This window comes from Rutidosis leptorrhynchoides, chromosome 5 (assembly GCF_046630445.1).
Source record: "Rutidosis leptorrhynchoides isolate AG116_Rl617_1_P2 chromosome 5, CSIRO_AGI_Rlap_v1, whole genome shotgun sequence".
Lineage (NCBI taxonomy): Eukaryota > Viridiplantae > Streptophyta > Magnoliopsida > Asterales > Asteraceae > Rutidosis > Rutidosis leptorrhynchoides.
Window position 1 is genome coordinate 25230182 of NC_092337.1, and position 24178 is coordinate 25254359.

General features: G+C 33.8%; 2 protein-coding genes across 2 annotated transcripts in view; one reads left to right on the forward strand and one right to left on the reverse strand.

Annotated features, from left to right (window-relative positions):
* The window catches only part of LOC139848471 (protein SRC2-like), a 31451-nt gene extending 11842 nt beyond the window's left edge, over positions 1-19609 (forward strand). The window contains exons 2-3 of the mRNA XM_071838201.1: positions 18660-19167; positions 19541-19609. Coding sequence (XP_071694302.1) covers positions 18660-19167; positions 19541-19609 — 577 coding nt within the window. The remainder of the gene's footprint in view (positions 1-18659; positions 19168-19540) is intronic.
* Positions 19610-21336: 1727 nt separating this feature from the next.
* Positions 21337-24115, reverse strand: LOC139847843 (protein trichome berefringence-like 7). The gene is made up of 4 exons (XM_071837573.1): positions 22871-24115; positions 22575-22733; positions 21811-22093; positions 21337-21568 (listed from the first exon to the last, which is right to left on the reverse strand). The coding sequence occupies exons 1-3, from the start codon at positions 23671-23673 to the stop codon at positions 21823-21825; spliced, it is 1233 nt and encodes a 410-aa protein (XP_071693674.1). The 5' UTR covers positions 23674-24115; the 3' UTR covers positions 21337-21568; positions 21811-21822.
* Between the last annotated feature and the right edge of the window lie 63 nt (positions 24116-24178).

Genomic DNA, 24178 nt, shown 5'->3' on the forward strand with positions numbered 1-24178 from the left:
GATGTATTGAGTATCTGGTTTTATGAGCTTCTCTAAGTACCATCTCTCTCATATCTCCAAATTTTGGTACCCAAATCCTTTCAGCCCTATACCGGGTTCCGTCTTCCCGAATATTAAGATACTTCTCAGATCCCTTGGGTATTTCATCCTTTAAATTTCCCTCTTTTAAAACTCCTTGTTGCGCCTCCTTTATTTGAGTAGTAAGGTTATTATGAATCATTATATTCATAGATTTTACTCAAATGGGTTCTCTGTCCTTCCTGCTCAAGGCATCGGCTACCACATTTGCCTTCCCCGGGTGGTAACGAATCTCAAAGTCGTAATCATTCAATAATTCAATCCACCTACGCTGCCTCATATTCAGTTGTTTCTGATTAAATATGTGTTGAAGACTTGTGTGGTCGGTATATATAATACTTTTGACCCCATATAAGTAGTGCCTCCAAGTCTTTAATGCAAAAACAACCGCGCCTAATTCCAAATCATGCGTCGTATAATTTTGTTCGTGAATCTTCAATTGTCTAGACGCATAAGCAATCACCTTCATTCGTTGCATTAATACACAACCGAGACCTTGCTTTGATGCATCACAATAAATCACAAAATCATCTTTCCCTTCAGGCAATGACAATATAGGTGCCGTAGTTAGCTTTTTCTTCAATAACTGAAATGCTTTCTCTTGTTCATCATTCCATTCAAATTTCTTCCCTTTATGCGTTAATGCAGTCAAGGGTTTTGCTATTCTGGAAAAGTCTTGGATGAACCTTCTGTAGTAACCAGCTAGTCCTAAAAACTGGCGTATGTGTTTCGGAGTTTTCGGGGTTTCCCACTTTTCAACAGTTTCTATCTTTGCCGGATCCACCTTAATACCTTCTTTGTTCACTATGTGATCGAGGAATTGAACTTCTTCCAACCAAAATGCACACTTTGAAAACTTAGCGTACAATTCTTCCTTCCTTAATACTTCTAACACCTTTCTCAAATGTTCACCGTGTTCTTGGTCATTCTTTGAGTAAATAAGTATGTCATCAATGAAAACAATGACAAACTTGTCAAGGTATGGTCCACACACTCGGTTCATAAGGTCCATGAACACAGTTGGTGCATTAGTTAAACCAAACGGCATGACCATAAACTCATAATGACCGTAACGTGTTCTGAAAGCAGTCTTTGGAATATCATCTTCTTTCACCCGCATTTGATGATACCCGGAACGTAAGTCAATCTTTGAATAAACAGACGAGCCTTGTAGTTGATCAAATAAGTCGTCGATTCTCGGTAGTGGGTAGCGGTTCTTGATGGAAAGTTTGTTCAACTCTCGGTAGTCGATACACAACATGAATGTACCATCTTTCTTCTTGACAAACAAAACAGGAGCTCCCCACGGTGATGTGCTTGGTCGAATGAAACCACGCTCTAAAAGTTCTTGTAATTGGCTTTGCAGTTCTTTCATCTCGCTGGGTGCGAGTCTGTAAGGAGCACGAGCTATTGGTGCAGCTCCTGGTACAAGATCTATTTGAAATTCAACGGATCGATGTGGGGGTAATCCCGGTAATTCTTTCGGAAATACATCGGGAAATTCTTTTGCAATGGGAACATCATTGATTCTCTTTTCTTCAGTTTGTACTTTTTCGACGTGTGCTAGAACTGCATAGCAACCTTTTCTTATTAGTTTTTGTGCCTTCAAATTACTAATAAGATGTAGCTTCGTGTTGCCCTTTTCTCCGTACACCATTAAGGGTTTTCCTTTTTCTCGTATAATGCGAATTGCATTTTTGTAACAAACGATCTCTGCTTTCACTTCTTTCAACCAGTCCATACCAATTATCACATCAAAACTCCCTAACTCTACTGGTATCAAATCAATCTTAAATGTTTCGCTAACCAGTTTAATTTCTCGATTCCGACATATATTATCTGCTGAAATTAATTTACCATTTGCTAATTCGAGTAAAAATTTACTATCCAAAGGCGTCAATGGACAACTTAATTTAGCACAAAAATCTCTACTCATATAGCTTCTATCCGCACCCGAATCAAATAAAACGTAAGCAGATTTATTGTCAATAAGAAACGTACCCGTAACAAGCTCCGGGTCTTCTTGTGCCTCTGTCGCATTAATATTGAAAACTCTTCCGCGGCCTTGTCCATTCGTGTTCTCCTGGTTCGGGAAATTTCTAATAATGTGGCCCGATTTTCCACATTTATAACAAACTACATTGGCATAACTTGCTCCGACACTACTTGCTCCGCCATTACTCGTTCCGACACCATTTGTTCCTTTCGTTCTATTAACCCCTGGTCCGTAGACCTCACACTTCGCCGCGCTATGACCATTTCTTTTACACTTGTTGCAAAATTTGGTGCAGAACCCCGAGTGATACTTTTCACACCTTTGGCATAGCTGCTTCTGATTGTTGTTGTTGTTGCAGTTATTATTGTTGTTGGGATGATTGTTGTAGTTGCTGTTGTTGTTGTTGTTGTTGTTGGGCCGTTTGTTGTAGTTGCGATTGATGTTGCGATTGTTGGGATAATTGTTGCGATTATTGTTGTAATTGCTGTTGTTGTTGTATTGGTGATTCTTATCACCGTTTTCCTCCCACTTTCTTTTGACTTGCTTCACATTGGCCTCTTCAGCAGTCTGTTCTTTAATTCTTTCTTCAATCTGCTTCACTAGTTTGTGAGCCATTCTACATGCCTGTTGTATGGAGGCGGGCTCGTGTGAACTTATATCTTCTTGGATTCTTTCCGGTAATCCTTTCACAAACGCGTCGATCTTCTCTTCCTCATCTTCGAATGCTCCCGGACACAATAGGCACAATTCTGTGAATCCTCTTTCGTACGTGGTAATATCAAATCCTTGGGTTCGTAACCCTCTAAGTTCTGTCTTGAGCTTATTGACCGCGGTTCTGGGACGGTACTTCTCGTTCATCAAGTGCTTGAATGCTGACCATGGTAGTGCGTACGCATCGTCTTGTCCCACTTGCTCTAGATAGGTATTTCACCATGTTAATGCAAAACCTGTGAAGGTATGCGTAGCGTACTTTACTTTGTCCTCTTCAGTACACTTACTTATGGCAAACACCGATTCGACCTTCTCGGTCCACCGTTTCAATCCGATCGGTCCTTCGGTTCCATCAAATTCCAAAGGTTTACAGGCAGTGAATTCTTTGTAGGTGCATCCTACACGATTTCCTGTACTGCTAGATCCAAGGTTATTGTTGGTATGTAGCGCAGCCTGTACTGCGGCTATGTTTGAAGCTAGAAAAGTACGGAATTCCTCTTCATTCATATTCACGGTGTGTCGAGTAGTCGGTGCCATTTCCTTCAAAATAGTCAAATGGAACAAGTTAATCATACAGAATATTAAGAGTAGTTAATAGTATTTCGTAGCAAAATATGAACTCATTTATAAAAGCTTTTTCTTCATATTAGCATTTTATAAGTTTAAATTCGGGTAGTACCTACCCGTTAAGTTCATACTTAGTAGCTAATATACAATTCAACTACTACAATTCTATATGAAAAACTGATTATAATAATATTTCGCGTTCAAACTTTTATACAATATTTTACAAACTTACAATACCGCTTATTTTACATAAAGCATGAAATATAGCACACAATAACTTTGATACAAGATAGTTGTGAAGATAATTCTAGCTAGTACACAAGTCGTTCAGCAAAGGCAATAAAGACACGTAATTCATACGTCCAGAAACAAGTCATGCATTCTGGTTTTACTAGGACTACTTCCCATCCTTGGTCTTGTGGAACATAACCGTTATGGCCGTTGATAAGATAGCGTGTTGTAACGTCGTCAAAGGGACGAGGGTTACGTAATGTCCAACAGTCCCGTAACAATCTAAAACCCTCATTTCTTACCCCAATTACCGACTCCGTCACTTGTGAGAACGTTTTGTTTAATAGTTGTAGGCCGATGTTCTTGTTCTCACTTTGGTGAGAAGCGAACATTACTAATCCATAAGCATAACATGCTTCTTTATGTTGCATGTTAGCCATTTTTTCTAAATCACGAAGTCCAATATTCGGATATATTGAGTCAAAATAATTTCTTAACCCATTGCGTAGAATAGCATTTGGGTTCCTCGCAATATATGCGTCAAAGTAAACACATCGTAACTTATGGATTTCCCAATGTGATATCCCCCATCTTTCGAACGAAAGCCTTTTATAAACCAAGGCATTCTTGGAACGTTCTTCGAATGTCTTACAAACTGATCTCGCCTTAAATAGTTGTGCCGAAGAATTCTGACCGACTCTAGACAAGATTTCATCAATCATGTCTCCAGGTAGGTCTCTTAAAATATTGGGTTGTCTATCCATTTTGTGTTTTTATACTGTAAAATAGACAAGAGTTAGATTCATAAAAAAAATACTTATTAATACAAGCAATTTTTACATATATCATAAAGCATAAGCACACTATATTACTTATTTAACACCACACGAATACAACTATCTTATTCCGACTCGCTTGTTTCGTCTTCTTCGGTTTTGGTTCATTTTGCCAAGTTTCTAGGGATATATGATGTTCCCCTAATACGAGCCGTCGTTATCCACATTGGTTTAGAAAAACCTGGTGGTTTAGAGGTTCCCGGGTCATTGTTACAACTTAAGGACTTCGGGGGTTGACGATACATATAAAGTTCATCGGGGTTGGAATTAGATTTCTCTATTTTTATGCCCTTTCCCTTATTATTTTCTTTTGCCTTTTTAAATTCAGTTGGGGTAATTTCTATAACATCATCGGAATTCTCGTCAGAATCCGATTCATCGGAGAATTGGTAATCCTCCCAATATTTTGCTTCCTTAGCCGAAACACCATTGACCATAATTAACCTTGGTCAGTTGGTTGAGGATTTTATTTTACTTAACCGTTTTATTATTTCCCCCACCGGTTCTATTTCTTCATCCGGTTCCGATTCTTCTTCCGGTTCCGATTCTTCTTCTGGTTCTGACTCTTCTTCCGGTTCCTCTTCGGGAACTTGTGAATCAGTCCACGAATCATTCCAATTTACATTTGACTCTTCATTATTATTAGGTGAGTCAATGGGACTTGTTCTAGAGGTAGACATCTATCACATAATATCAAACGCGTTAAGAGATTAATATATCACATAATATTCGCATGTTAAAAATATATAGTTTCCAACAAAATTTGTTAAGCAATCATTTTTCAAGTAAACACGGTCGAAGTCCAGACTCACTAATGCATCCTAACAAACTAGATAAGACACACTAATGTAAAATTCTGGTTCTCTAAGACCAACGCTCGGATACCAACTGAAATGTCCCGTTCTTATTGATTAAAAACGTTCCATATTAATTGATTTCGTTGCGAGGTTTTGACCTCTATATGAGACGTTTTTCAAAGACTGCATTCATTTTAAAACAAACCATAACCTTTATTTCATCAATAAAGGTTTAAAAAGCTTTACGTAGATTATCAAATAATGATAATCTAAAATATCATGTTTACACACGACCATTACATAATGGTTTACAATACAAATATGTTACATCGAAATCAGTTTCTTGAATGCAGTTTTTACACAATATCATACAAACATGGACTCCAAATCTTGTCCTTATTTTAGTATGCAATAGCGGAAGCTCTTAATATTCAACTGAGAATAAACATGCTTTAAACGTTAACAAAAATGTTGGTGAGTTATAGGTTTAACCTATATATATCAAATCGTAACAATAGACCACAAGATTTCATATTTCAATACACATCCCATACATAGAGATAAAAATCATTCATATGGTGAACACCTGGTAACCGACATTAACAAGATGCATATATAAGAATATCCCCATCATTCCGGGACACCCTTCGGATATGATATAAATTTCGAAGTACTAAAGCATCCGGTACTTTGGATGGGGTTTGTTAGGCCCAATAGATCTATCTTTAGGATTCGCGTCAATTAGGGTGTCTGTTCCCTAATTCTTAGATTACCAGACTTAATAAAAAGGGGCATATTCGATTTCGATAATTCAACCATAGAATGTAGTTTCACGTACTTGTGTCTATTTTGTAAATCATTTATAAAACCTGCATGTATTCTCATCCCAAAAATATTAGATTTTAAAAGTGGGACTATAACTCACTTTCACAGATTTTTACTTCGTCGAGAAGTAAGACTTGGCCACTGTTGATTCACGAACCTATAACAATATATACATATATATTAAAGTATGTTCAAAATATATTTACAACACTTTTAATATATTTTGATGTTTTAAGTTTATTAAGTCAGCTGTCCTCGTTAGTAACCTACAACTAGTTGTCCATAGTTAGATGTACAGAAATAAATCGATAAATATTATCTTGAATCAATCCACGACCCAGTGTATACGTATCTCAGTATTGATCACAACTCAAACTATATATATTTTGGAATCAACCTCAACCCTGTATAGCTAACTCCAACATTCACATATAGAGTGTCTATGGTTGTTCCGAAATATATATAGATGTGTCGACATGATAGGTCGAAACATTGTATGCGTGTCTATGGTATCTCAAGATTACATAATATACAATACAAGTTGATTAAGTTATGGTTGGAATAGATTTGTTACCAATTTTCACGTAGCTAAAATGAGAAAAATTATCCAATCTTGTTTTACCCATAACTTCTTCATTTTAAATCCGTTTTGAGTGAATAAAATTGCTATGGTTTCATATTGAATTCTATTTTATGAATCTAAACAAAAAAAGTATAGGTTTATAGTCGGAAAAATAAGTTACAAGTCATTTTTGTAAAGGTAGTCATTTCAGTCGAAAGAACGACGTCTAGATGACCATTTTAGAAAACATACTTCCACTTTGAGTTTAACCATAATTTTTGGATATAGTTTCATGTTCATAATAAAAATCATTTTCTCAGAATAACAACTTTTAAATCAAAGTTTATCATAGTTTTTAATTAACTAACCCAAAACAGCCCGCGGTGTTACTACGACGGCGTAAATCCGGTTTTACGGTGTTTTTCGTGTTTCCAGGTTTTAAATCATTAAGTTAGCATATCATATAGATATAGAACATGTGTTTAGTTAATTTTAAAAGTCAAGTTAGAAGGATTAACTTTTGTTTGCGAACAAGTTTAGAATTAACTAAACTATGTTCTAGTGATTACGAGTTTAAACCTTCGAATAAGATAGTTTTATATATATGAATCGAATGATGTTATGAACATTATTACTACCTCAAGTTTAGTAGGTAAACCTACTAGAAGTGACAAGAAATGATCTAGCTTCAAAGGATCTTGGATGGCTTGAAAGTTCTTGAAGTAGGATCATGACACAAAAACAAGTTCAAGTAAGATTTTTACTCGAATTAAGATAGTTTATAGTTATAGAAATTGAATCAAAGTTTGAATATGAATATTACCTTGAATAAGAAAGATAACCTACTGTATATAACAAAGGTTTCTTGATCTTAGATGATTACTTGGAATGGATTAGAAAGCTTGGAAGTAAATTAGTAAACTTGAAGGGATTTTTGAAGTGTTCTTGAAGTGTTCTTCCTATGATGATTATAGCTTGATTCTTGAAGTGATTTTTGATGAAGATGATGATTAAATACTGGAAAAATACGTTCATAATAGTGTGTGTGTGTGTGTGTGTGTTGAGAGAGAATTGGAAGTGAAATGGAGTGAATGATGAGTGGTAATTGGTGAGTGGTGAGTGGGGTTAAAAGGAGTTCTAGTTAGTTGACTAGCTCATGGTAGAAGTTAAAATTGATTAGTCATACATGACATAATCAAAAGTGGAATCCCATGCTAGTTCCTATTGGTATATACCCATAGTAAGTACGTTTTGAAGCTGTGTATAATACGGGTAAGAATACGACTAGAATTCTTGATGAAAAAAAAGAATGGGAAAGTAACTGTAACCATTTTCGTTAAGTATGAGTGTTTTGATATATGTCTTGAAGTCTTCCAAAAGTATTTTAATACATCTAAATACACTACATGTATATACATTTTAACTGAGTCGTTAAGTCATCGTTAGTCGTTACATGTAAGTGTTGTTTTGAAACCTTTAAGTTAACGATCTCAATTAATGTTGTTAACCCATTGTTTATTATATCTAATGAGATATTAAATTATTATATTATCATGATATTATGATATATTAATATATCTTAATATGATATATATACATTTAAATGTCGTTACAACGATAATCGTTACATATATGTCTCGTTTCGAAATCCTTAAGTTAGTAGTCTTGTTTATATGTATATAACTCATTGTTAATATACTTATGGAGATACTTACTTATCATAATCTCATGTTAACCATATGTATATCCATATATATATAGTCATGTCGTTTTTACAAGTTTTAACGTTCGTGAATCGCCGGTCAACTTGGGTGGTCAATTGTCTATATGAAACATATTTCAATTAATCAAGTCTTAACAAGTTTGATTGCTTAACATGTTGGAAACATTTAATCATGTAAATATCAATCTCAATTAATATATATAAACTTGGAAAAGTTCGGGTCACTACAACATGTGACATCGTGGATTTTTTTATAATTTTTATTGATGATGTGTATTTACATGTCATATTTCATTTAGTGACTAGCATTTTAACATTTTTTTTAAATTTTTACAATTTAGTGACTAGGATTCTCTAATTGGATCTCCATCTTCAACAAAAATATTAAACATCATTATCATTATCACATTCATAACAGGCTAATAGCAGAATTATTATGTAAAATCAAAACCTTAAAACTCAAATCCATCATCGACTCACCAAACACCTGCTGTTGTTCCCACCACCGCCCGTCCTCCGACAGCATCACCACCGCCTGTCCTCTAACTGCACCACCAGCATCTTAATCTCACTAAAAGAATAATTTTTTCACACCAATTAAACAAAAATTAATCACTAATTTCATGTTTCTGTTGGAAGTTCATGTTTCTGTGTGGTCGACTGTATGTTGACACCACCCACCACCGCCGTAAAGTTTCAATTTGAGTTTAATTTGAATCTAAAGTTTAATTTGTTTCTGTGTGGTCGACTGTAGCAATGACTAGGACGTAATGTTTCTGTTGGGTTGATTTGGATTTATGAATCTGAAGTTTCAATTTGAGTTTAATTTGTGTGACTTTGATTTGTATTTATGAATTTTATCTTTTTAAACTTGGGGTAGAAGGATGATGAAGATGGAAGGATGATGAAGATGGTGTGCAGATCTGGGTAGCAATGAAGATGGTGTAAAGATCTGGGTTTGACCACTTTAAAAATTTTTTTTTATTAAGTTAAAGTTGAATAAAATAGTATTAATGATGTAGCAATGAAAGTATCACACTTGGAATATTAATGATGATTTAATTGACATGGAATATACACATATGCAACAAAAATTAAAGTTTATTTCTAAATATTGACATGGAATATACATGTAAGCATAAAATAATATAATACAATGACACGTGTCAGATATTACCCCAATTGCAACTATTTTTCAATCACACACCCTTTTACGCACTAAATTGAAATTATACTACTTTATGGGCAAAAAAAAGCGGATATACCATTTATTGAGAAAAAGTTGCATTTATGTTACCTTTTTGTGCAATTTTCCCTTAATAATTTTTTGGAAAATTCTCCACAAAATTTTTCTCGATTTTGTGGGGAATGTAGTGACTTCAAATATGTGTTTTGCGGCAATTAGTTATCATCAAAACGAAACTACAATCTCATATATATGCATTCAATATGAAATGTAGAATCGAAAACAAAAATAAGGTTCTGAATCTAGAGAAATAAAAAACCGGCTAAAAATATTCGAACTATAAAACCAAGTCGTTATAAAAGCAGCAACATTTTGTAGATAGTGGTGAGATAATAGCCCCAACATGATTCTAGATGTGACCTAAATAAAATATTAATTAAAAAAAAGTATCAAAGTGGTATTTAAAAAGGCACAACAATTCACATGTGAAGGTATTACTTATCCTCATATCGAAAAGTGAAAATTTCGCCTTTAAAAATAGTAAAATATTATTTTTAGCATCTAAACTGCTTCGAACGGGGGAACGCCTTAAGGAAGTGTTGATCGTAGTGTCGTTTTCTAGTTATCTTGCCAAAACGGGCCTAATCTGGAATTGGAAATTTTTTAAAAAATTCTCCACAAAATTTTGCCCGATTATGTGGGGAATGCAGTGACTCCAAATATGTGTTTTTCAGCCATTAATTATCATCAAAACGAAACTACACCCTCATATATTTGCATTCAACATGAAATTTTGAAGCAAAAGCAAATATAAGGGTATGAATCTAAAAAATTAAAAAAGCGGCTAAAAATACTCGAACAATAAAACCAAGTCGTTGTAAAAGCAACAACGTTTTGTAGCTAATGGTGAGATAGTAGCCCCAACATGATTCTAGATGTACCTAATTATAATATTAAATAAAAACAAATATTATAGTGGTATTTAAACACGCACAACAATTCACGTGTGAAGATATTACTTATCCACAGATCTAAAACTGCAAAATTCACCTTTAAAATAGTAAAATGTTATTTTTGACGTCTAAACTGCTTCGAACGGGAAAACGCCTTAAGAAAGTCTTGATCGTAGGGCCGTTCTCTATTTATCTTGAGAAAATGGGCCTAATCTGCAATTAATAATTGTTCGGAAAATTCTCCACAAATTTTGCCCGATTTTGTGGGGATTGTAGTGACTTCAAATATGTGTTTTGCGGCCATTAGTTATCATCCAAACGAAACTACACTCTCATATATTCGCATTTAATATGAAATTTAGAATTAAAAACAAAAATAAGGTTTTGAATCTAGATAAATAAAAAACCGGCTAAAAATATTCGAACAATAAAATCAAGTCTTTATAAATGCAGCAACGTTTTGTAGCTAGTGGTGAGATAGTAGCCCCAACATGATTTTAGATGTGACCTAAATACAATATTAAATAAAAACAAATTTCGTAGTGGTATAGAAACAGACACAACAACTCACATGTGAAGGTATTACCTATCCTCAAATCTAAAAGTGAAAAATTCATCTTTAAAAATAGTAAAATGTTATTTTCGGCATCCAAACTGCTTCGCACGGGGGAAAGCATAAGGAAGTTTTGCTCGTAGCGCCGTTTTCTACTTATCTTGAGAAAATGGGCCTAATCTCCAATTGAAAATTTTTTCGGAAAATTCTCTACAAAATTTTGCCCGATTTTGTGGGGAATACAGTGACTTCAAATATGTGTTTTGCGGCTATTAGTTATCATCTAAACGAAACTACACTCTCATATATTCGTATTCAATATGAAATTCAGAAACAAAAACAAAAATAAGATTATGAATCTAAAAAAATAAAAAAGCGGCTAAAAATACTCGAACAATAAAACCAAGCCGTTATAAAAGCAGCAACGTTTTGTAGCTAGTGGTAAGATGGTAGCCCCAACATGATTCTAGATGTAACTAAATACAATATTATAAAAACAACTATCATAGTGGTATTTAAACAAGCAGAACAATTCACATGTGAAGGTATTACTTATCCTCATATCTAAAAGTGCAAAACTCACCTTTAAAAATAGTAAAATGTTATTTTCAGCATCTAAACTACTTCGAACGGGGGAACGCCTTAAGGAAGTCTTTATAGTAGCACCATTTTCTAGTTATCTTGCGAAAATGGACCTACTCTGCAATTGAAGATTTTTTGTAACGACCCAACCCGTTAATCCTTCCAAAAACGTGCCATAAATTTTTTTTCCTGAAACAACACATCTGGACGGCGTCCAGTTATCTGGACGGCGTCCAGCTCTGAAGGACTGGACGGCGTCCAGCCATCTGGGACGGCGTCCAAATGTACTAAAATATTCTGATCAGTTTTTCAAACAAACGCGAGCGGTAAACCCGCTTCCCGACACTTTTAAACCAAAACACTTTCACAATATGTTATAATAATTAAACCTAAGAGTTTTCCACAATAAAACCGAGTTTTACAACACTGGGCCCACATCCACCCATCTTACTACAAAGTGACCATTTCGACCCATTTAGTTTAATTCAAAACGTAGACCGAGCATGGTGATTGGGGATAAGCTACCCAATCCTAATCGAATCCAAAAGCAAGTCTTCTAAAGCAAACTACGCGAGTCCACTACAAACCAACCCAATTGATACAATACAAACAACACAATTAGGGTGGACTTACAAACCAACCCAATTGATACTTAGTGCAATTTCGACCCAAATGAACTTCCAAGCACAAACCGCGCCCAAACTAACCAACATTCACTAACACGAGTGAAAATGGTCCTAACACACCGATTAAACCCGAACACAAGTGTTAAACACGTGTCTTACCCATTTTGACACCAAAACCCTAATTCGACCCATTTCAAAATTAGGTAACCAAACACACCCAAAAGTGTTCCAACACTTCCATAATCACTAAACCTAGTGATTAAAACTCAAGATCAAAGCCTAATCAAGGCCAAATCATCAACCGACCCAAAATCCGCCAAGTGACAAGAATAACTAGTCACCATGAACCCACTTCATCATCTAAAAGGGTTTTACAACAAACTAGCTCAAAACCCTAACTTGAATATCAAATCTAATAAATGAAATTCGAAGTTTAAGCTTACCAATACCACCACAACGTAGCTAGGAGCAAGATGAACAACTTTAGAACCCGAGCTTTGGTGAGAATCCGACTCCTTCTTCTCCAAATCAAGCCCTCTTTCTCTAAACTCTTACTCTCTCTAGATATGGTTGAGAGTGTTTGTGTTGGTGAAGATAAGGTTGAATGAGCTCAACCTTTGCCCATTTGTGGCTTAAAACTGGCCACCAAGCAAAAAGACCAACATACCCCTTTTTAAAACCTTAAAATATCACAGCAGGCCCGACAGACCAACTAGACGGCGTCCCAAATATTGGACGGCGTCCAGCTCTTCTTTGCTGGACGGCATCCCGAATCCTGGACGGCGTCCCGATCGACTGAAATGGAAACAGGGTCTTACATTTTTCAAAAAATTCTCCACAAAATTTCGCCCGATTTTGTGGGGAATGCAGTGACTTCAAATATGTGTTTTTCGGCCATTAATTATCATCAAAACGAAACTACGCCCTCATATATTCGTATTCAATATGAAATTTAGAAACAAAAACAAAAATAAGGGTATGAATCTAGAAAAAGAAAAAAACGGCTAAAAATACTCGAAAAATAAAACCAAGTCGTTGTAAAAGCAACAACGTTTTGTAGCTAGTGGTGAGATAGTAGCCCCAAAATGATTCTAGATATACCTAATTACAATATTAAATAACAACAAATATTATTGTGGTATTTAAACAGGCACAACAATTCACATGTAAAGGTATTACTTATCCTCAGATCTAAAACTGCAAAATTCACCTTTAAATATAGTAAAATGTTATTTTCGGCATCTAAAATGCTTCAAACGGGTAAACGCTATAAGGAAGTCTTGATCGTACCGCCGTTTACTATTTATCTTGCGAAAATGGGCCTAATCTGCAATTAATAATTTTTCGAAAAATTTTGCCCGATTTTGTGGGGATATAGTTAATTCAAATTTGTGTTTTGCAGCCATTAGTTATCGTCAAAACGAAACTACACTCTCATATATACGCATTCAATATGAAATGTAGAATCAAAAACAAAAATAAGGTTATGAATTTAGAGAAATAAAAAAAATGGCTAAAAATATTCGAACAATAAAATCAAGTCGTTATAAAAGCAGCAACGTTTTGTAGCTAATGGTGAGATAGTAGCCCCAACATGATTCTAGATGTGGCCTAAATACAATATTAAACAAAAACAAGTATCATAGTGCTATTTAAACAGGTATTACTTATCCTCAAGTCTAAACAAATACATTATAAAAGCAACAACGTTTTGTAGCTAGTGGTGAGATAGTAGCCCCAACATGATTTTCGATGTACCTAAATACAATATTAAATAAAAATAAGTATCATGGTGGTATTTAAATAGACATGACAATTCACATGTGAAAGTATTACTTATCCTCATATCTAAAAGAGCAAAATTCACCTTTAAAAATAGTAAAATGTTATTTTTGGCATCTAAAGTGCTTCGAACGTGAAAACACCTTAAGGAAGTCTTGATCATAGCGCCGTTTTCTATTTATCTTGCGAAAATTGGCCTGATCTGCAATTGAAAATTTTTTGAAAAATTCTCCACAAAATTTTGCCCGATTTTGTGAGGAATGCAGTAACTTCAAATATGTGTTTTTCGGCCATAAATTATCATCAAAACGAAACTAAACTCTCATATATTCGTATTCAATATGAAATTTAGAAACAAAAATAAGTGTATGAATCTAGAGAAATAAAAAAGCGGGTAGAAATACTCGAACAATTAAACAAATACATTATAAAAGCAGGAACGTTTTGTAGCTAGTGGTGAGATAGTAGCCCCAACATGATTTTCGATGTACCTAAATACAATATTAAATAAAACAAAAAGTATCATAGTGGTATTTTAAAAAGGCACGGCAATTCACATGTGAATGTATTACTTATCCTCAGATCTAAAAGTGCAAAACTCACCTTTAAAAATAGTAAAATAAAATCGTTTTGTAACAATAAAAAAAATCGTTATAAAAGCAGCAACGTTTTGTAGCTAGTGGTGAGATAGTAGCCCCAACATGATTCTAGATGTACCTAAATACAATATTAAACAAAAACAAGAATCATAGTGGTATTTAAACATGCACAACAATTCACATGTAAAGGTATTACTTATCCTCATATCTAAAAGTGAAAAATTCACCTTTAAGAATTGTAAAATGTTATGTTCGGCATCTAAACTACTTCGAACGGGGGAAAGCCTTAATGAAGTTTTGCTCGTAGTGTCGTTTTCTACTTGTCTTGCGAAAATGGGCCTAATCTGCAATTGAAAAATTTCTAAAAAATTCTTCACAAAATTTTGCCAGATTTTGTGGAGAATGCAGTGACTTCAAATATGTGTTTTTTAGCCATTAATTATCATCAAATTACACCCTCATATATTCGCATTCAATATGAAATTTAAAAACAAAAACAAAAATAAGGATATGAATCTATAAAAATAAAAAAGCGGCTAAAAATACTTGAACAATAAAACCAAGTCGTTGTAAAAGCAACAACGTTTTGTAGCTAGTGGTGAGAAAGTAGCCCCAACATGATTCTAGATGTACCTAGTTACAATATTAAATAAAAACAAATATTATAGTGGTATTTATACAGGCACAACAATTCACATGTGAAGGTATTACTTATCCTTAGATCTAAAACTGCAAAATTCACCTTCAAAAATAGTAAAATGTTATTTTCAGCATCTAAACTGCTTCGAATGGGGGAACGTCATAAGGGGGTCTTGATCGTAGCGCCGTTTTCTATTTATCTTACGAAAATGGGCCTAAGCTGCAATTAATAATTTTTCGGAAAATTCTCCACAAAATTTTGCTCGATTTTGTGGGGAATGTAGTGACTTCAAATATGTGTTTTGCGGCCATTAGTTATCATCAAAATGAAACTACACTCTTATATATTCGCATTCAATATGAAATTTAGAAAGAAAAAAAACAAAAATAAGGGTATGAATCTCGATAAATAAAAAAGCGGGTAAAAATACTAGAACAATAAAACAAAGATGTTATAAAAGCAGCAACTTTTTGTAGTTAGTGGTGAGATAGTAGCCCCAACATGATTTAGATGCGACCTAAATACAATATTTAATAAAAACAAGTATCATATTGGTATTTAAACCTGCACAACAATTCACAAGTGAAGATATTACTTATCATCAGATCTAAAAGTGCAAAATTCATCTTTAAAAATAGTAAAATTTTATTTCGACATCTAAACTGCTTCGAACGGGGGAACGCCTTAAGGAAGTCTTGATCATAGCACCGTTTTCTAGTTATCTTGCGAAAATGGGCATAATCTACAATTGAAAAAATTTCAAAAAATTTTCTATAAAATTTTTCCCGATTTTGCGGGGAATGTAGTGACTTCAAATATGTATTTTTGGGCCATAAATTATCATCAAAACGAAACTACACCCTCATATATTCGCATTTAATATGAAATTTTGAAACAAAACCAAAAATAAGGGTATGAATCTAGAGAAATAAAAAATCGGGTAAAAATACTCGAACAATAAAACAAATACATTATAAAAGCAGCAACGTTTTGTAGCTAGTGGTGAGATAGTAGCCCCAACATGATTTTTGATGTACCTAAATACAATATTAAATAAAAACAGATATCATAGTGGTATTTAAACAGGCAGGGCAATTCACATGTGAAGGTATTACTTATCCTCATATCTAAAAATGCAAAATTCACCTTTAAAAATAGTAAAATGTTATTTTCGGCATCTAAAGTGCTTCGAACGAGAAAACGCCTTAAAGAAGTCTTGATCGTAGCGCCGTTTTCTATTTATCTTGCGAAAATTGGCCTGATCTGCAATTGAAAATTTTTCGAAAAATTCTCCACAAAATTTTAACCGATTTTGTGGGGAATGTAGTGACTTCAATATGTATTTTGCGACCATTAGTTATCATCAAAACGAAACTACACTCTCATATATTCGTATTCAATATGAAATATAGAAAAAAAAAAACAAAAATAAGCTTATGAATCTCGAGAAATAGAAAAGCGGGTAAAAATACTAGAATAATAAAACAAAGATGTTATAAAAGCAACAACGTTTTGTAGCTAGTGGTGAGATAGTAGCCCCAACATGATTTTTGATGTACCTAAATACAATATTAAATAAAAACAAGTATCATAGTGGTATTTAAACAGGCACAACAATTCACATGTGAAGTTATTGCTTATCCTCATATGTAAGAGTGCAAAATTCACCTTTAAAAATAGTAAAATTTTATTTCGGCATTTAAACTGCTTCAAACGGGGGAACGCCTTAAGGAAGTCTTGATCGTAGCGCCGTTTTCTAGTTATCTTGCGAAAATGGGCATAATCTACAATTGAAAATTTTTCGAAAAATTCTCCACAAAATTTTGCACGATTTTGTGGGGAATGCAGTGACTTCAAATATGTGTTTTTCGGCCATAAATTATCATCAAAACGAAACTATACTCTCATATATTCGCATTCAATATGAAATTTAGAAACAAAAATAAAAATAAGTGTATGAATATAGAGAAATAAAAAAGCGGGTAAAAATACTTGAACAATAAAACAAAGATGTAATAAAAGCAGCAACGTTTTGTAGCTAGTGGTGAGATAGTAGCCCCAACATGATTTTCGATGTACCTAAATACAATATTAAATAAAAACAAGTATCATAGTGGTATTTAAACAGGCACAACAATTCACATGTGAATTTATTACTTATCCTCATATCTAAAAGTGCAAAATTTACCTTTAAAAATTGAAATATTTTATTTTCGGCATCAAAACTTCTTCGAACGAGGGAATGCCTGAGGGAAGTCTTGATCGTAGCGCCGTTTTCTAGTTATCTCGCGAAAATGGGCCTAATCTGCAATTGAAAATTTTTCGAAAAATTCCCCGCAAAATTTTGCCCGATTTTATGGGGAATGCAGTGACTTCAAATATGTGTTTTAGGGCCATAAATTATCATCAAAACGAAACTTCACCCTCATATATTCGCATTCAATATGAAATTTAGAAGCAAAAACAAAAATAAGGTTATGAATCTAGAAAAATAAAAAAACGACTAAAAATACTCGAACAATAAAACCAAGCCGTAATAAAAGCAACAACGTTTTGTAGCTAGTGGTGAGATAGTAGCCCCAACATTATTCTAGTTGTACCTATTTACAATATTTAATAAAAACAAGTATTATAGTGGTATTTAAACAGTCGCAACAATTCACATGTAAAGGTATTACTTATCCTCAGATTAAAAAATGCAAAATTCACCTTTAGAAATAGTAAAATGTTATTTTCGGCATCTAAACTGCTTCGAACGGGGGAACGCCTTAAGAAAGTCTTGATCGTAGCGCCGTTTTCTATTTATCTTATGAAAATGGGCCTAATCTGCAACTGAAAATTTTTTGAAAAATTCTCCACAAAATTTTGCCAGATGTTGTGGGGAATGTAGTGACATCAAATACGTGTTTTACAGCCATTAGTTATCATCAAAACGAAACTACACTCTCATATATTTGCATTCAAAATGAAATTCAGAAACAAAAACAAAAATAAGGTTATGAATCTAGAAAAATAAAAAAGCGGCTAAAAATACTCGAACAATAAAAGCAAGTCGTTATAAAAGCAGCAACGTTTTGTAGCTAGTAGTGAGATAGTAGCCCAAACATGATTCTAGATGTACCTAATTACAATATTAAATAAAAACAAGTATTGTAGTGGTATTTAAACAGGCACAACAATTCACATGTGAAGGTATTACTTATCCTCAGATCTAAAAGTACAAAATTCACCTTTAAAAATAGTAAAATGTTATTTTTGGCATCTAAACTGCTTCGAACGGGAAAACGCCTTAAGGAATTCTTGATCGTAGGGCCGTTTTCTATTTATCTTCCCGAAAATTGGCCTAATCTGCAATTGAAAATTATTCGAAAAATTCTCCACAAAATTTTGCCAGATTTTGTGGGGAATGTAGTGACTTCAAAAAGTTTCCGGTTGAGGATTCAGCTATAAATACCACCAACCTTTTGTTTGTCCTTAGACAACGTCGTTTTTGGGGTGATAAAAATATCGGTGAGGTATCTATCCCGGTTCGTGAACTTGTAGAATTAGACACCCATTCAGGAACCAGTGAACACGTGGTCGACTACCAGGTGAAAACGGTTAGAGGAAAATCTGTTGGCACGTTTACATTTTCGCACCAATTCATAGAGAAGCCATTTCCTGCACGAGATTCAACCGGAACATCCGGTAGTAATCATCCACCGGGCCCTGCATACATGATAATTCAACAAGGAATGCCTGGTTACCAGTCACCGTACTCTACAACACCCCAAGGGTATGTAAACTACCTTAGAGCAGGGTACGGTAACGGGTGGTACCCACAAACAACTCCACCTGGGGGATATGCATATCCCCACCCCAACAAATGGGTTATAATCAACAGCGGTGATCAACGGAGCAATAAGGTGGCTTTGGATACGGTAAGTTTGGGCTACGAAAAGGGGCAGGTATGGTCGAAGAACATGTTGCGATATATAACGATTTTCATTTGTCTATATCAGAAGAATCATATTAAAGAAGACCTTAAAATTATTATATCATGAAGTAATACTAATTTGATTTGATCTTGTTTGAATCCTCATTAACTTGTTGGCATTTCATCATTAATGATTGGTTTGTAACCATATATAATGTATTTTTATTGATAAACAACATTTAGCAAAGATAGTATTTGTTGGTTCTAAATGCAATATCTTATCTGATGGCATAAAAGTAGAAAGACTGGCATTGTTGCTTTTAATAATCTTAATTAATTAACACAATTTGACATAAAATCCTTAGTAAATTGACCAGCTGTTTGATGGGAAGGACCTTAATTCATACAATCTTAATTCATACAATCTTGGTCAATATCAAGCTTGAGAAATTTGTACTTTGTGCATTAAATATTGTGACTAGCTGTTTGATGGGAAGGACCTTCCCCAAACTACTTATTCTCCATGCATTCTTCTTTTTCATGAACATGCAAATCATCATCAATGGTAATAGCCACAGTTTTTGTGCCGTTTGGACCCTGCAATATGTTCTCGTGCACCTGTCGATGCTCATCGATGTGCACCATTTCTTCTTTTTCTGTCGTTTTACTGCATTTAATTTTCTTAAAGAAGTAACAAGAGGCAAACACTATCGGTACAAGGAAGAATACACAACCAAACGAAATGAAAACTATGAATACGATGGTCTTCATTATCGAAATCTGTTTGATGAGATTGTTTAGTATTTGAGTATTTTTTAGATGGATTTGATGTGAAAATATAAGTTTTGTGGGTTGCTATTTGTAGTAGAGATAAAATCAGGTTTGTGACTATATTGGTGGACTAGTGCATAACTTCTAAGTTTTAATAAACTTGTCTTGCACCCATAAATAGTGTGTATTGTAAAACACCTCTAAAGATTTAGTCATGAATTGAAGTGCACTTTTTATTCTATTGTCCATTTATTAACACATGTTTCATAAATGATTAACATATACATTTTCATCACTTGAGAAAAATGAAACAAATTACAAATAAAATGAAATCTTTGAAAGTGTTTTACAATACAATCAATTAACTTGCTTCATATGAAAGTCAAGTTTCTTGATACTTGTAAGTCATGTACTGTTTCTCAAGATGTCAACACAGCAACTACAAATAATCATCTTTCATACTTCTTTTTGCATGCCAAGCTCATCTCTAAAACCCAAAATATATATAACCAATTATATCTAAAAAATATCGAGATATTTCAACAATGGTGACTGTCATATTTGTAGTGTTTGTGTCATTTGGCTGTGTTTTCGTTTTTGCACTCTCCTTTTTCGCTTTGTGTTTTGTTTTTAAGAAGTTGAAATGCAATAAGACGGTTAAGAAGACCGAACTGGTGAATTTTGACGAGCATATGAAGATGCGAGAGAACATTGTGCAAGGTCCGAATGGCATGAAAGCTGTTTCGATTACAATTGACGAAGATGTGCATGGTGATGGAGAAGAAGAAGAGTTCAGGAAGAGTGAGAAGCTTGAAAAAAAACTTACATCAAACACCTTGTGATGACAATGATGCACATAGTACAACTTCTCAAGCTTTAATTTGAAATTGTTGGTTTAAATAGGGCTGTTCTTATTATAACTTATGCTATATCTATATCTATATCTATAATATACAGTATAATATATAATGTAATGTAACTGCATCTTAATATATTGCACTTTCTACTATCTAGTTGATGGAAAAAAAAAAAAAAAAAAAAAAAAAAAACTGAGGCAAAGAAGATAAATAAATACTGATGCATTTTACCACATTTTAAATGATACCGTAACATATACACTCTCCGTCCCAATATAAACCGACACATTTTGACTTTTAGAAGTCTTTCATTTTCAGCTTAGACTTTAAACATTTGTGTTTGTGTTATATAATACGAGTACTTGATAAATATTATACCAATGAAAACACGTTTAGAACCTGGTCCATACACATAAATTTCATCTGATATCACTATATAACACAAACAAAACATTTTGAAGCCTAAGTTGAGAACGAATGACTTTCAAAAGTCAAAACGGGACAGTGATCTCACTAAATGGAAGGATTCGATTTGAATCTTTACACTCTCTCTACTTAATGTTCAAATAGAAATCTAATCTAATATTAAACAAACAAGAAAGATTAGTAAACTACCCTCTTAATTATATTAAAGAAGAATATAACGTGTACAATCGTTACACAACATATTTAAAAAAATTTGTTATACAACAACATATTTATAAGAATTTGTTAGAACTTACAGCCTCTTCTTTCCTTTTTATACACTCCCAAAAACAGAGTCCACGCCTTCGTTTCCTGAAAATAACAAAGTCAACTGAATTAGTTTAAACATCAAGGTCAACAACCACCTAAATTCAAATTCAAAAGTGAGCTTAACTTTGAAGAAGATATACTTAAAAAAAAAAAAATGGAACTTGGATCAGGCTTTACGATATATACTTTTATTCTATACAGATTTCTTATATTTGTAGAATTGTATCCGATATGTTTAGATAGTAAGGAGGTTTGACTTGAAAAGAGACGAAAAGTCAACTTACCACGGTCAAATTTCATAGATATGAGAAGAGGATTTCATTCCATGCATCAGGGACACCAGGCAAACACCAATGGCTACAATCAGGAACCGTTGGATTATCACTCCATGTGCCAACATGTGCATCACTACGGTACGAGCCCATTGGAGTCACATGCATTGTCGTTACAGGAACCGACATATTATTCACCACTCTCTTTATAATATCCGAGAACGGACTTCTATATTCATTCTTGATTCTAGACAAGGGGGTTTTTGTAACTTTGCAAGTGTGACCTTTTTGCCCGCTGGTACACAAAAAGTTCCCCGAATCGTTAAAAAGGTCACATTTAATACTCTGAATTCATAAATAATACTTCGTAGTAAAATAGTAGTAGTCTATAGTCAATTTTGAGGTCAAAGTCAACCAATTGATTCAAATTCGATATTCATATGACTTAACAAGACTTTTACAAAGAGATTTCAATCACTGTATTGAAGTTTCAGAACAGGTAGTAGAAAAACAAGGTTTTAATCTACAGCTTTTAATGGGTCTTAAAAGAATTCAAAATATGAAAAGCAAATAGATTTGACCTTAAAAGTCAAAGTGCATTACTTGTGTAAGATTATACCTTTGTTCAGGCGAACAAAAACACTTCAAATTTAAGTTCAATCTTCATATGACATCTATAAATTCTAAAAGAATATTACTATATTTCTCTGGAACCTATAGGTTCATAACGTTTAAACTATATTAACTGTTTGAAATACAGTAACAAACTAACGTACCTCCAATGACTGCCCTCAAAAGTCCTAAAGAACACACGGGTCCGATCTGTATCAACCATATTTTCGACCCATGAAGCCCAAGTGCGTAAAGCTGTTGTATAAGCATCCATGGTTGACATTCCAAGTTTTAGCCTTCCACCAACCTTAAAATAACAACCCCTGTACAATAAGTTAAGATAAATTAAAGGTAATAACTAAAAAAAGTACAATGTATATTCAAAACAAGAGAGTAAAATCTACTGTAACTTGCAAAAAATAGTACTAAAATGAAAACCGAACAGCCAAGAAACACTTACATTTCAAAAAGCTTTGCATGATTCCACCAATGACCTGTATTAAACACAAGAATATCTGAATTAATCCATTTTGAGCTAATACCATCCAATTCATCAAGTTTGATTGTTGACCGAACTCTCTTTGGTGCACGTTTTGGAACAGAACCAATTTGCATTAAAAAAACAGACCGGTAGAACTCAACTGTGAAATTATAAGAACTAAACCGAACAGCCAAATATCTAATCTGTTTACTAATCTTATTCCCATTCATTTCATAAACACTCCTTTTATCATCCACACCGGTCATAAGCAAACATATCATAGACTCCCATTGTGTCCTACTCAAAGAATCACCAACAAACACGGCCCGTTTTCCACGAAGCTTTTCCAAAACGACCCGTACATCGAACCTAACAATCTCACAGTTATTAGGTTTCCATCTCCATTTTAGATACTCTTTGTCTCTCCTACCATTAGCTAAACAATTAAAACTTTGTTCAGCAAAAGGACATTGAGACGCAGTGTATAAAGGGTAATTTTCATCAAGAACCCATTTTCCATCATACAGATCACACACACCATTTGATTCTTTTACATCACTAATTGTGTTTTCTTCACTAACTGTGCTTTCTTCAAGATTTGCAGATGAAACAGCTCCATACAAGTATACATAACCACAAATTATAGCTAATACAATCAATAAGCAAGAACTAACTACATTGAATCTGTTAAATGACCTATAAAGAAATCTTTTAAAATGTACCCAAGTCACAATTAAAGTCCTAAAACACAAAGATGAACTCCAATGTACTTTATGAAGCATTTATATAAAATCTTTCAAAAAAGATCAAATCTTTTCAATAACCCAACATGATAAATCGAAAAAGAAACAAACTTGCAGCAAACCCTAAACCAAAATCAAGAAATTAAGCAGTTTAAAGAAACCCCAGATCCTGACCATTCAAATTATACCAGCAATGATTCTGCACAAACAGTAAGTGATGATGTAAGATCAGGTTTCAGCGATCACCATCACATATTAGCGTTGCCAGTTGTCAATTATTACCCGAATATAAGATCAAAAAATAAAGATTTAAAATTTAGACCAGAAATGGTATGATTTGGTAAGGATCTTGATGTTTTGTCAACTGGGTTGAAGTAAATCATTGTTTGAGTAAACCCGACGTTTAGAAAGGAGTAGAATTAGAGAAGAGATGGGTAGTTTGGTCATTTTAAAATATAAAGCTGGTAGCCATTGATGAAAATGGTTGAAGGTGACGTGTAAATTAATTTAATTTTGTGGAACCGACAATTGATTTTTGGTCGGA

Bases quoted from the DNA above. Each gene is read 5' to 3' on its own strand.
- LOC139847843 (XM_071837573.1), bottom strand. From the start codon at position 23,673: ATGCTTCATAAAGTACATTGGAGTTCATCTTTGTGTTTTAGGACTTTA. The intron at 22,734-22,870 runs GTAAGTGTTTCT...CTTATTGTACAG, and splicing joins CATGCAAAGCTTTTTGAAAT to GGGTTGTTATTTTAAGGTTG. The intron at 22,094-22,574 runs GTACGTTAGTTT...TTTGTGTACCAG, and splicing joins TTTGAGGGCAGTCATTGGAG to CGGGCAAAAAGGTCACACTT.